Source organism: Lemur catta, chromosome 3 (genome assembly GCF_020740605.2).
Source record: "Lemur catta isolate mLemCat1 chromosome 3, mLemCat1.pri, whole genome shotgun sequence".
Classification (NCBI taxonomy): Eukaryota; Metazoa; Chordata; class Mammalia; order Primates; family Lemuridae; genus Lemur; species Lemur catta.
The window spans coordinates 20041190-20053392 of NC_059130.1; the positions used below are offsets into that span (position 1 = coordinate 20041190).

At 47.9% G+C, this 12203-nt stretch overlaps 1 protein-coding gene across 3 annotated transcripts in view; it reads right to left on the reverse strand.

Moving 5' to 3' along the window:
• IGSF3 (immunoglobulin superfamily member 3) overlaps positions 1-12203 on the reverse strand; it is an 87463-nt gene that overhangs the window by 23776 nt on the left and 51484 nt on the right. Inside the window, exons 5-8 of one of the 3 annotated variants that reach the window (XM_045546907.1) lie at positions 8408-8797; positions 6963-7019; positions 3880-4281; positions 256-660 (exon numbers count right to left, since the gene is read on the reverse strand). In XM_045546907.1, coding sequence (XP_045402863.1) covers positions 256-660; positions 3880-4281; positions 6963-7019; positions 8408-8797 — 1254 coding nt within the window. Of the gene's footprint in view, positions 1-255; positions 661-3879; positions 4282-6962; positions 7023-8407; positions 8798-12203 lie in introns of all 3 variants that reach the window. The other 2 variants (XM_045546906.1, XM_045546909.1) reach the window with 2 other exon arrangements.

Sequence of the window (12203 nt, forward strand, 5' to 3'; positions counted from 1 at the left end):
AAAATAAACTGAAGGAGAAAACAAATGTGGTAAGACATCAACAACTGGCCATCAAGGAAAGGGAATATAAGTGTTCACTGCACAGTTCTTGCAACTTCCTATTGATGTGAAATTTCTCAAATATAAAGAGCTGGGAAACAAAGCAGCCAAGGGCTCGATGCACACTTTTCCTTCCCTCCTCACCCTCTCACCACACAACGTGCGCACACATCCACAGGCTGCAGAAGAGCAAGGCCCTTGGGTCACAGCACCCACCTGGCTGCAGCACCCTAATCTCCAGCAGGTTGGAGGTCCTCTCCGCCAGCCGCGTCCAGGTGTGGTTGTAGTTCTTCCGCCACAGCTCTGCCACACACTGGTACTTGCCCGCCTCCGTGTCGCTGGCCCGGCTGATGCTTAGACGGACGTTGTTGCTGGACTCAGCCTTCTCGATGGCAGTTCGGGTTCGGAAGCTGGAGGACCTGTCCCCCCACTGGACCCCTCCGTCCCGGGTGAAGGTCACCAGGTCATGGAACTCAATGGTACCCACTGGCTGGAACCGCCACGTCACCGACACGGGGACCCGGGCGGGGTAATGGGGTTTGATGATGCACTGCAAGTCAAAGGAGTCGCTGTAGGTCACCCCCGGCGTCCGGGAGATGGCTGTGACTGCAAAGCCCGTCTCTGGAGAGAGAGCAGAGAGATTCAACCAGAGGAGGCACCTGCCTTTCTCGGGGCAGCTGGCAAGGCAAGCAGTGCAGAGCAGAGGCTCTTGGGGCTCTCTTTTCACACAGGCCAGCACTGCTTTTGGTATCACACTGAGGCACAATCCCCACGGCTCACAAGACTCCACGGAAAGAGGCCCACCGCTATCTTCTCTGAGCAGCACTAGCCCAGCCCCTTCCCGACCCTCATGGGCAGGTGCGTGCAGTCCTCCCCTGGGTCACCATAGACACCACAGGGGTGGTGCACTCAGGTCACTCCTAGAAATCTTGGGATTCCATCAGAAAGCTGGAGAAAAAGGCCCGAAGCCAACTTCCTTTGTTACATGCAAGGTGGCTGCAACCTCCCATCCCCACCTCCTTCTGGTCCCTGATGCATCAGTGTCAGAGAAGGAAGGCAGATGGAGGAGGCCTCCAGGCCCTTTCCCACCTCCCTCACAAAATCTGGCGCAGAGAGGCAGGAGGGGACCTCTGGTGAGATGGGGCAGCGCTCCTAAAGCCAGGTTCTGTCAGTCTGTGAGCTGTTGAGTCCCTGCTGAGCAGGCAGCATTCTTAATCCCAGTACGGACTCCTCAACATGAGCACTCAGAGCTCCTTCAGCCTGGAAATACTATTTAATATTAATGCATTGATTATGATCATAAAACTAACAGCAGCCAGTATTTATTGAGCACTATCTATGTGCCATGCATGGTGCCAACTGCTTTGCTCTGCCACACTTCACTGACTCCCCGAAACAACCTCACAGAACAGGTAGGCTTATCATCTCTTTTTGCAGATGCAGGAACTGAGGCAGAGAGAGGTTAAATAAATGGCCCGATATCGAGCTGCTGGTAGGTAAATGGCAGAGTCAGGCTCCAAACCTGCATGTAACTAGATTCCAGGCGCTTTTAAGGTTGCTTTAGCCACGGGAAGCATAACACAGTGGTTAAAGGCATGGACTCCGGAGCCAGCTACCTAACTCTGACACTTCCTAGGTGAATGACATTAAGCAAGTTACTTAATTTCTCTCTGTCTCTGTTTCCCCATCTATAAAATGGGTCCACGTGAAGATTAAATGAGTATTTGTAAAATACTTGTAATAATACCTGGCATATACTTAGAATATATACCATATTTTGGTAAGTACGTATTTTGTTAAAGAAACAAAATAGACATAAAGGAAAGTACTTTAAATTTCATAGGTGAAAGACTAGTCACAGAATGAATCTTTTGGCTTTCTACGAGGAGGTTAGGTCAGCAGACAGGTAGGTACAATTTGCTAAAAACTGGATCTTCAGTTTGGATTTCATAAGCTATCTCTACATATCCTTTAAAAAAGGTTTAAGACACAGGCTTATCCTTAAATATTAAGTGGCTCTGACGATCACTTGTGCACCTGAATGTAGTAGGTGGTGTCGTGAGGGCAGTGTAGGACAGGACCTCGGGGACAGACCCCACACCAGGGGCTCCTGGCCTCACACCAGAAGAGGAGAGAGCTTCTCCAAGCAAACGGCTCTGTCTAGGCCTGGCACAGACACGCGCCACAGTCTCAGAGCACAGAGCACCCGAGTTGCCCTCACTGAACAGTCACAATGGCCCACGTGCATCTGGGATCCACACCTAATTACACCAGTATGGAAATTCACGTGTGTCATTGCTAACTTTAGCCAACCTTAGTTAGTCCAGGGTGCCCTCCCACTCTTCCTTGTCCACCCTTTTGGGCTGCCTGATTCTGGCTCTAGACAGAGTTGTCCCAGGGGTCATAAGGTGAGCAGAGCCAGCCCCGGGATCCCAGGGCAGAGCTGCTCAGTGCCCCCTGGTGGTGGGAACACCGCACATAGGGTGAGTATGAAAAAACTCAGGGGATAACCTGACACTGTGAATTACTTCTGGAGGAACAATCCTAACTCTGGCCACTCCTTGGACATTCCTAACCTCCCAAGATGGGAAAAAACTACTAGTACCACAAGCCCAGAACTTTCCCCTCAAGTTCCATCTGCATACATCCACACCAGTGCCGGGCACAGGCACAGCGATTGAACTCATCAGGAAACTCAATCACTGGGGGAAGTTTCTAGAGGCAGAAATCTGAGCTGCATGATTACTACAGCAGGTCAATCTTTCAGATTAAGCTTTCAGAAAGTACATGTAATTCAAATCTCAGAGGGGCGGGAAAGTGGAGGACTTTTATGGGGTGGGCAAAGTTACTCGGGGCTGCCATCTTTACTGATGCGTCCAAAGGTGGTGACACGGTCCCAGGGAGTGGGATATAACGTTTCTGAGGACAACTATGTCAGTGTCCAGATAAACAGGAAGACCTGACAAATTATCTTCCCAGAAAATTCATACACTGGTTTTTAAAAATTTAATATACTGATTATATTAAGCAGATAAATGTTGACAGAAGCCTTTTTACCTCATGCCAAGCAAATCTAATATTCTTTGGTTTTAGTAAATCTCAACATATCTTTTCATTTCACACTAATGAGGAAATAGACTTCTTAGGTAGGAGCCACATGGAAGAGTAGATAAAAACACAGGCTTTGGAAACAGTTTAAGATAAATTGCTGGTTTCCTGGGTTCAGACTGCCAGTTGGTCATTTAAAAGCTATAGCCTTGGGCAAATCATTTAACCTGTCTCAGTCTCAGTTTCCTTGTGATATGAAAGCGTCTACCTCTTAGCCAGGTGAAGACTCAATGAGACAATTAAACTTAAGTGCTTAGATTCAGCTAGGAACATAGTAAATGCTAAATAAATGGTGAAGGGTGACTGTCTACCCTTCTCTGCTCTGCTCTCCACATTTTCAGGGCCCCTGGGCAGGCAGCAGGGCAGGAGAGACATGCCATGGTGCTTAAATGCTCCTTCTCTTCCAGGCCAGGTTTGGCAGCAACCAGGTTCATCTACCTAGGGCCACTGCTCCTGCAGGGTGGCTTTGCTGACCTGGCTAGAACTCCAATAACTCCACTCCCCACCACCCTGATGTAGGAGCTGTAATAGCTCCCAGCTGATGCTAGCTCCCAGAGGTCCCACCATCCACTGTGGGTTCCTTCAACTCTGCCTGCACCACTCTAAAGAATCCCTTCAATTAAACGCTTTGGAAAGTGCTGTCTGTTTCCTGCCAGAACTCCGACTGCTAAAAGTCAGGGTAAGGTGCTTGACCCTGGAGCAGTCTTTCATTTCATTCTACCGCTCACTCACCGAGAGCAGTGATGGAGACGAGGGTGCTGGCCCGGCGCTCTCCCACAATCTGCCACTCGCCGTCCACCGCCCGTACCCATTCGGTCACGTGGCATTCGTACTGGCCCTCGTCCTCCTTCCTGCTGTTGAAAATGCCCAGGCTGAACGAGTTGGGCTGCACCTGCTCCATCTGGATGCCCCCAAAGCTGCTGCGCTCCCAGTAGGACGATCCCGGCTGCACAGTGCCATCCCGGTCTAGCCACATGATATTGCTGTGGCGGTTCTGCCTGTCCACGAGCTGCCAGATGACAGAGAAGCGGCCCTGTGGCCTGCCCGCCGTGCGGACACTGCAGGAGAAGTGCAAATCCTCGCCCTCCAGGATGACGCTGGCGTTGCTGGCCACCTCCACGGAGATGCTGCTCTCTGGGAAGAGGGAGAAAGGAACACGCTGGGGGCTTTATGGTTTCCACGGCGCCCTCCCCACAGATCAACAGGAGGAGGGGTGCAAATGGAATCATGTTCAGGTACAGTGAGCCTCAGGGAATAAAAGGCACCCTGACACTTGCTACTGCAAGCCCTGGCGGGCTCTGGGCATTGCTCCCTATGATCTTAGGTCTGATAATCTAGGATGCTCTTTGCTGTGTGCAGAGGACTAGGATAATGAAGTTCTAACACCTGAGACTAAACTGGAACCTAAGAAATACAACACAATGACATGATGTTTAGGGCATAAAACAATTTATCAGGTAACCTATTTAGCTGCAGCTCAGGGCTTTTCAAGCTGGATTTTCAGCATGAGGAGTAATTCAAAAATCCTACTGCACTTCAATCTTCCCACGATTCGGTGCTACAGCAGTGAAATAAAAGCTGAACATCCTTAACGTGCCATTTGAGTCCTTCGGAACAATATTAGGGAGTAGGAAAAAAAATGACAGGAAGTACTTAGAAGATAACGTGTGCTTAAGTGTGGATAATAACGGAGCACAGATGGTCTAGTTTCACAGGGTATGTGGAGAGCGAGCTTTCATACGTTCATTAACACAGAAAGAAACCAGAGCGCATCATCATCTACCATCTCCTGCCTGCCCACGGCTAACCCTGGGCTTTCCTTTGCTCTCTACCTCGAAACACTCCTCCAAAGCTTGGGGTAAGGATTCCACTCCCCTCTCTGCCTTAGTCTGGCCTCTGCTACTTACTTAGCTATCTAAACTCACTCAGTTGAATTATTTAAACTCTATATGCTTCAGTTTATTCTTCTGTAAGAGAGGCAGAGTGCTATCTTCAATTGTGGAATTTTTTAAAAGATTAATAAGTAGGCCAGGCACGGTAGCTCACACCCTGGGCAACATAGCAAGTCTCCATCTCTACAAAAAATTTTTTTAAAAAATTAGCTGGGCAGGGTGGCATGTGCCTGTGTCCCAACTATTTGGGAGGCTCAGGCAGGAGGATTGCTTGAGCCCAGTAGTTTGAAGTTATAGTGAGCTATGATTACGCCATTACACTCCAGCCTGGGCAATAAAGTAAGTCCCTGTCCCTTAAAAAGACCAAAGTAAATGGGACAATGTATATGGATTCACCTAACACATAGTAGGTTTTCAAAAACTGGTCACCAGGATCACGATTAATTGTACTATTCCCAATAACTCTTTGTTTTTATAAACATCATGGATATCCTAATCTACCTTAATTATGTATATCTTATATAATCATTTATATTGAGTAAAAAGGCTCATAAGTATTGAAGAACACAAAATATCATAACTAATTTGGCTCTAATTTTCTGGGCACCCCTCACATGACACATATACAATAAATTTAAACCAATAAATTAAATCAAACCCCAGATTAAAGAGGCATACCCAATTACAGAGGGAAAACACACACATACACATAGCAATGCATCTGAATCAATCTTTTCTCCCCTTAATTTCCGAAACAGGCAGAAACAAAGACGAGTACCAGGCCTCAGCAACGAAGCTCTGATTTTCATGAATATGCCTGCTATCGATTCTGGATTTGCTTGATTCACGTGGAAAAAAAACATCTGGACAGGGGAGGGTTTAGCAATTTTCTCAGGAAGGCAATGTCCCCCAGGAGTCCTGCCAAGATGATTCATGGAGACAATGGGGCTCCCGAATAGTCACCATCCACAGCACTAGCAGTTAAGAGCATGGATTTGGAGACTTCCTAACTCTGTAATCTTGGGGTTCTTACTTAACATACCCAAGCTCCAGTTTCTCATGTGCGAAATGGAGATACCAGCAGCGCCTACTTCTTACGGTCATGACATTGAGAGGATTAGATGAGGAAATTATTTTTCATCATCATTAATAACAACAATATTCCTCTTTGGATTAAAGCCTCATTGCCACTGTTATCAATTCAAAGTAGGGGATTAAAAGGGCAACTTCAGCATCAAGGGAGAAAATCCTTTTGCTTGTCTTAAGCAGAAGAATGACTCGCAGGACATCACTCCCATTCCCTGCTGTCACCCCAAAGGACTCTCAATGTAAGTCTTGGCTTGTTTATTACAAGGGCTGCTGTTTGGGGCTCTGTTGCTTGAGCAAGCCTGGAAAAACCACACAGTTAGAAAGTGGAGCTACAAGAAGAAAAGCCATTCTAGCAGCCGAGGCAAAGGCAAATACAGACCTGGTGCCTTATTGCCCCTAAGACTATTTATCAGGGTTCCCAGGCCTGAGAAAAGGCAGCCACAATTTAAAACTCTCCGGATTAAGTGAGAACTAGGACAGAACTAACGAGAATCTGAGTATATGTTCACAAATGAAATTTCAAATCAGGAGGTGGATGGGGTAGCACAGGCTAAGCGCAGAGCAGTGGATTTGGAGTTAGAAGCAAATATTTCCTAATGCAACGCAAGCTCAACCTCCAGCTGCACAACCGGCTCAGTCATTTCCCCGTGTGCTGCTCTGACTTCTTCACTCACAGGATGGATATAATATTGGCCTCCATGAGGACTTGAGAGGTGGGAGTGGAGAAGGGGATGATAAATGCGAAGCACTTGGGGCTCTTAGGAGGAAAAGCGCCATTAAAATCCAAGGCATTATCACCATTACCGATGTGATTGTTGTTCTTTGTCGACTTACCCAAGTGGCCTTGGGGCAGGATCTGGTGGTGCTGGGGGACTTTAACTACCCAGTTATCTGCTGGAAAAGCAATATAGCAGGCCACAGATCATCAAACAAGTTCTTGGAAGGGGTTGGGGGAAATCTTAGCACAAAAGATATAGGAAGTAAATATCGTGGCTGCCCTTCACTCCATCCTTATAAGACAACGAGGAATTAGTTGCAGATTTAAAAGTAGAGAGTCCGTGGTTAAGGCAAGCACAGACCGACAGGAAAACAGTAAAGAGAGCAAACATTCACTTCAATAATTTCAGTTGTATAAATATTCAGCAAGCACCTACTCTATGCAAAGCACCATGCTAGGCATTGCAAGGGGGAAAAAAGGTCTAAGAAACTAAAGCTTTTCAAGATAATTAGTTGTGTATGTGTGTATGGTTTTTAAAAATAATAAGCATGAAAGAAAATGATCCTGTTGATGAGCAAAGAGAAAAAGAGTGGCAAGACTCCATGTCTATTTTTTACTTCACACTTGAAGAGAAATATTTTAAATGTGTAAAAGTATAAATAAAAATGTAAAGGAAATCATTACAAAGCTAAGAGAAAGAATAGTTTGAGCAGCTGAGAAAATGTTAAAGGTTAGTTTTAAAACTTTACCATCTTGTTTAAAAAATCAGAGCATTGTAAGTTTTTATTCTCATTTTACTAAAAACAGAATTATGAGAGAAATGAGAGTAAGAAGAACATCCTGATACTATGGATGTTTAAACACAACATGAGCAAACACTAGAAGTCTCTAGAATCCCCCAGCGCTGGCCGCTACCCACCCAGACAATGCCAGCTTACATGGGGGCAGGGAGCCTACCGAAGCAGCCTCGGAAATCAGCTAAGCTTTAAAAGGCTGTGCTCCAGGAAGATGTGAGTGATCCCATCTACTGACTTTTAAAAATGCAGTTTCCGTAGGGAAGAGACAATTAGAGAAACGCCAACCTTTCTACCTAAAAAACCCAGACAGCAAATCCTTCTTAACAATGTACCTTATGATTTAAAATCCTCCCATAAAAGACCAACTCTCCTTAAGTGAGTTTTGAAGACAGGCATCTACCCACTTCTTCTGGGACTTAATTCCCACACAGGAGCAAACTGCTTTCCAGGATTTCTGGTTTCCCTCCAAGCTGAGCTGGCATTGTTGGTGTCTGCATGCGGCTGCTAGCGCTAGGATCTGCTGGCGCCCGGCTCCACCCGCAACACACCCCTGGCCCTGGTGCTCTGCTACCCGGGGGGCTGCTGCGTGTGGGCAGGCAAGCTGCAGAGGGAAGAGAGTTTCCATAGTTCTCTCCTGGCTCCACTTTAACCCTCAGTTCCACCGCCCTCCCTTCACCCCCACTGTGGCTGTTCTCTCTCCCCTACTTTTTCTAAGTGATGCTGAACTAAGGGAGGAGGAGGAAGTAGCACATCTCTCTACTTACTGAGGGGGAGGACTATGATGGGGATGTTCTTGGGACGCTTGCTCTCCTTGTCGATAAATTCCCCAGTCACTGTTTTCTCTCGCTCCGTCACCCGACAGTTGTATTTCCCGCTATCTTCCTGGCGGAGGTGGTAGATCTTCAGCACAAAGACACTGTCGCTCTCTTTAGCCACCTTGAGCTGTCCCCTGGCTTCCCGGTGGGCAAATTCGCTGTTGAGGACGGGCACAGCATTAGGCCCCATGCTGGCGATGAGCGAGCTGTTGAAGGCCCAGGAGACAGCAAAGTAACGGTCCGGAACGTTCTGAGCCTCCAGGATGCATCTGAACTCCACCGGTTCACCCACCGTGTGCAGCCGCTTCTCCGTCTCCAGCCGAACGGTGAAATCTTTGTCTGCGAAAACAAATAGCAAAAGGATACATCCCGGATGTATGAGGGCCCCGGCTAACCAAACTGCATCAGCAAATCCCCACTCTGCAGTGCCAGCTACAGGGAGGCACCACTGCACTTATCTTGGAAGGAAAATCCAACTCAGACCCAGGTGATCTGGGGCCCAGAGAAACCACTGAATATCAGAGAGAGAATTCAAAGGTAGCTCATCCCAGGTAGTCAAAGGAGCTTGTCATGCCAGTTGAGACCAATGGGGCTCACTTCAACGCTTACGATGCCCTAGATTAGACCCCCAGAGGTCAGTAAGGAACTCATGATACCACTTAAATGGCAGATTCGCAAAGGTCTAGCTTTGATATATGCACCCAGAACTCCATTTAAGCAACAGGATTACAAATATTTTCAGCAGATATTGTAAGACTCACCCACTGAGGTCTGTGAGACAAAATTAGAAAGTGGCCTAGGTGCTGACCCCAATCCTAATAAATACTGAAAGATGAATATATCGAAATAATCTCTCCACCCCCATGTGAATACTAGAAATAAGACACAGGTAAGATGAACCCTAACAGAATTACATGGGAAAAATGAAAACTAATGTCTTTTCACTGGTCTACCAGCTGTTATATCAAATCTTTAGGCAGATGGAGAGGGAAAACACCTACTTCAGCTGAAAGCCAGACAACCTCTGAAATGGCCAGTGTACCCAAGCACCCTTCCAAGAGCTGGGTGTTCAACCAGGCAAGAGGAGGTGAGCAAAGGAGGCTCGTCACCACTACCAGCATCACTGCACGCCGTGTAATGGTGCACAGTGACTGTCGATCTTATGAGATTCAGGGGGTAAGAATGGAGCTAAGGGTTAGAGATCAGAGCTGTAACGACTGCCCAGAGACCTCCTTCCAGTTCCAGCTCTGGTCCTCTAAGGAGAAGATCTAGGGGGGAAATCCCGTGACAGGGAGGCTTGGATTCCTTGCAGATTCATCAGCTCCAACCTCAACTGCCCTCCAAGAACGGCCTTTACCACTGTGTTCAAGACCCTTGCCCACCCATCCCCATCCCATGCACTCTTCAAGCAGATGAGGATCCCATCTCCCGGAGAAAACACAGGATTCGTGAGTAAGCTGCGTCCGGGTCCTCTTCTCCAGCCCCAGCTCTGCTTTACACCAACCCGCTCCTTGGGCTCTCCGGCCCCTCCCCTCCCACCAGGGCCAGGGTCCTGCCCCCAACACCCCTTCTCTCCAGTGGCCTAACTCCTTCCTGTACCACCTAACTCTGAGACAGCGCAAACTACACTCAGCAATGCCGGGGCTCCCCTCCAATGTGTCAGCTGCTGCTGCAGCTTCCACTCCCCAGGGGACCAGTCCTGAGAGACATAGATTGAAGAGGTAGGTTTTCATCCATCTGCCTGGATGAACACACCCAGGGAGGACTGTGCCCATGTTATGTGCTGGATATGGGCTCTCTGGTCAAACAAATTGCAGTCATTTATAACCCAACGTCAATGATAAAAAAGACACTCCTTCCGTATAAATGCCGCTGGAGCCATGCAAGGGGTGCCCCAGACCTCAGACCTTTCCATTGCTCCGGGTTAGGTTGGCTGCGACTGTGGCTTGCTTCTTTGGCAGCCAAAGACGCCTCTCATCTCACGGGAATTGCCCCATGGCTTACTGATGCCCTTTACCCGGCTGAAGACACAAGATTTACAGTGCACCACCCCCTCTGCACAGCAATTTGTCCTTGGTTATCCCCAATTACACCCCTAGAAATTGATCTATGCTTTTTCCAATACCCCTCCCTCCTCAACTCACTGAAACTTGGCTTCTGGCCCTTCTCCCATGTTTCACTCACCTAGCAAATGTCACCAATGACCCACTCCACCCTCCATCCCCTTCCCAACCAAAGGCTTGTCTCAAGTGGGTTGAAGCCTCTGGACCCACTCTCCTCCCTTGGGTCCCACGACACTTTCCCTCCTGCTTCCCCTCTTGCTGACCTGACTCCTTGGTTCCGTTCCCTCTCCCTGGGACCTGCTTCTCTGACCACCTCTTAGTGCTGCTGTTCTCCCAGGCCCTTTCCTGTGTTCACTCTGTGGGCTTGTCCTGGGCCCTCATCACTCCTGAGTTCAGTCTCTAACTGAGCTCTAGCCCCTACATCCAATGACCCACTGGGTGTTTCACATACTGAGTATCTCTGTGAGAGTTTGCTTGCAGGATGGACTCCTTGACTAAAATTTACAAAAGCAAAATAAAAGATAAGCCATGCTGTCACTAATGGGAAAGCAGAGACTTTCAAGCAGGACTGTGCATGTCCTCATTCTCGTTCCTTCCCCCTCCCTCCTTCACTCCCACAGTTCAGGGCTCCACCGGAGCCCTAGCCTTGGGCTCCCAGCCAGTTGGATTCCTCCTTCCACTGTGCCCTTCATTCTTCTGCCTCTAGCACCCACTGACCTAGCCCACGCCTTATTAGCTCTTGCCTATCTGGTCTCTTGACTTCACACCCAACCTGTTTTATCAGCCTCCAGGTGGCCTCCATGGGTTTTTCCTTCTAAAACCCTGATTTGATTGTGCTACCCTCTGCTTCAAAATCTCTATCTCCTCTCCCCCAACTGCCTGCAGCAGGGGTTTTCAAACTTTATTAGGAGGGGGACAGGAGAAAGGGACTTCCTTTATTCACACAAAATCTTTTGCTGCTCAATATAGAAAACATTTGGTTGAAGCCAGAGTAGGGGGAGGACACCCAGGCCCTTACACACCTTCTCCCTGCACACCTGGGCATGCACACCTGGGCATGCACGCATGCACATGAACACACACATACCCATGCGCACCTTGGCACCTCCAAGGGCCTCCTAAGGTTTTAAGAACAGCTTGAAAACTCTTGGTCCACAAAGTCCAAGTCCAACCTCTGCATCACAGCATCTGGGGCTTCAGGCTACTTTTCCTTCCTCTTCCCGTCACTCAAATCCAGAACTTAGCATCTAGTCATACTTGACTTCTCTCTGCTTGCCAAACATATCAGACAATTTTGCACCTTTATGCTTCTCTTCCTGCTTGACTCCTTAAGCTTCAAGACTATGTTCAAGTTGCCAAACGTGTTGGTTTTCCTGGGGAAAGCTTATATAATAGCTGCAAGAACACTTCATATTTCCTGTGTTCCCAGAGCACTCTATTCAAATGCTATCATAGCACTTAGCACATTCTACTTGGCTATTGGTTCTCAGGTCTGCAAGTACCTTAAGTGCAGATACCAAGTATTATTCATTTTTGAATCCCTTAACACCTATCACCACACCTTTAATGCTGTGGAGACTGACTAAACATTTACTGAAATGCACCAAGAGAGGGGTGAAGCTGGAGATGCAACTGCTTAGCCCAAACAGCACAGGAACACGGAGCCAAGTCATCAACTTCTC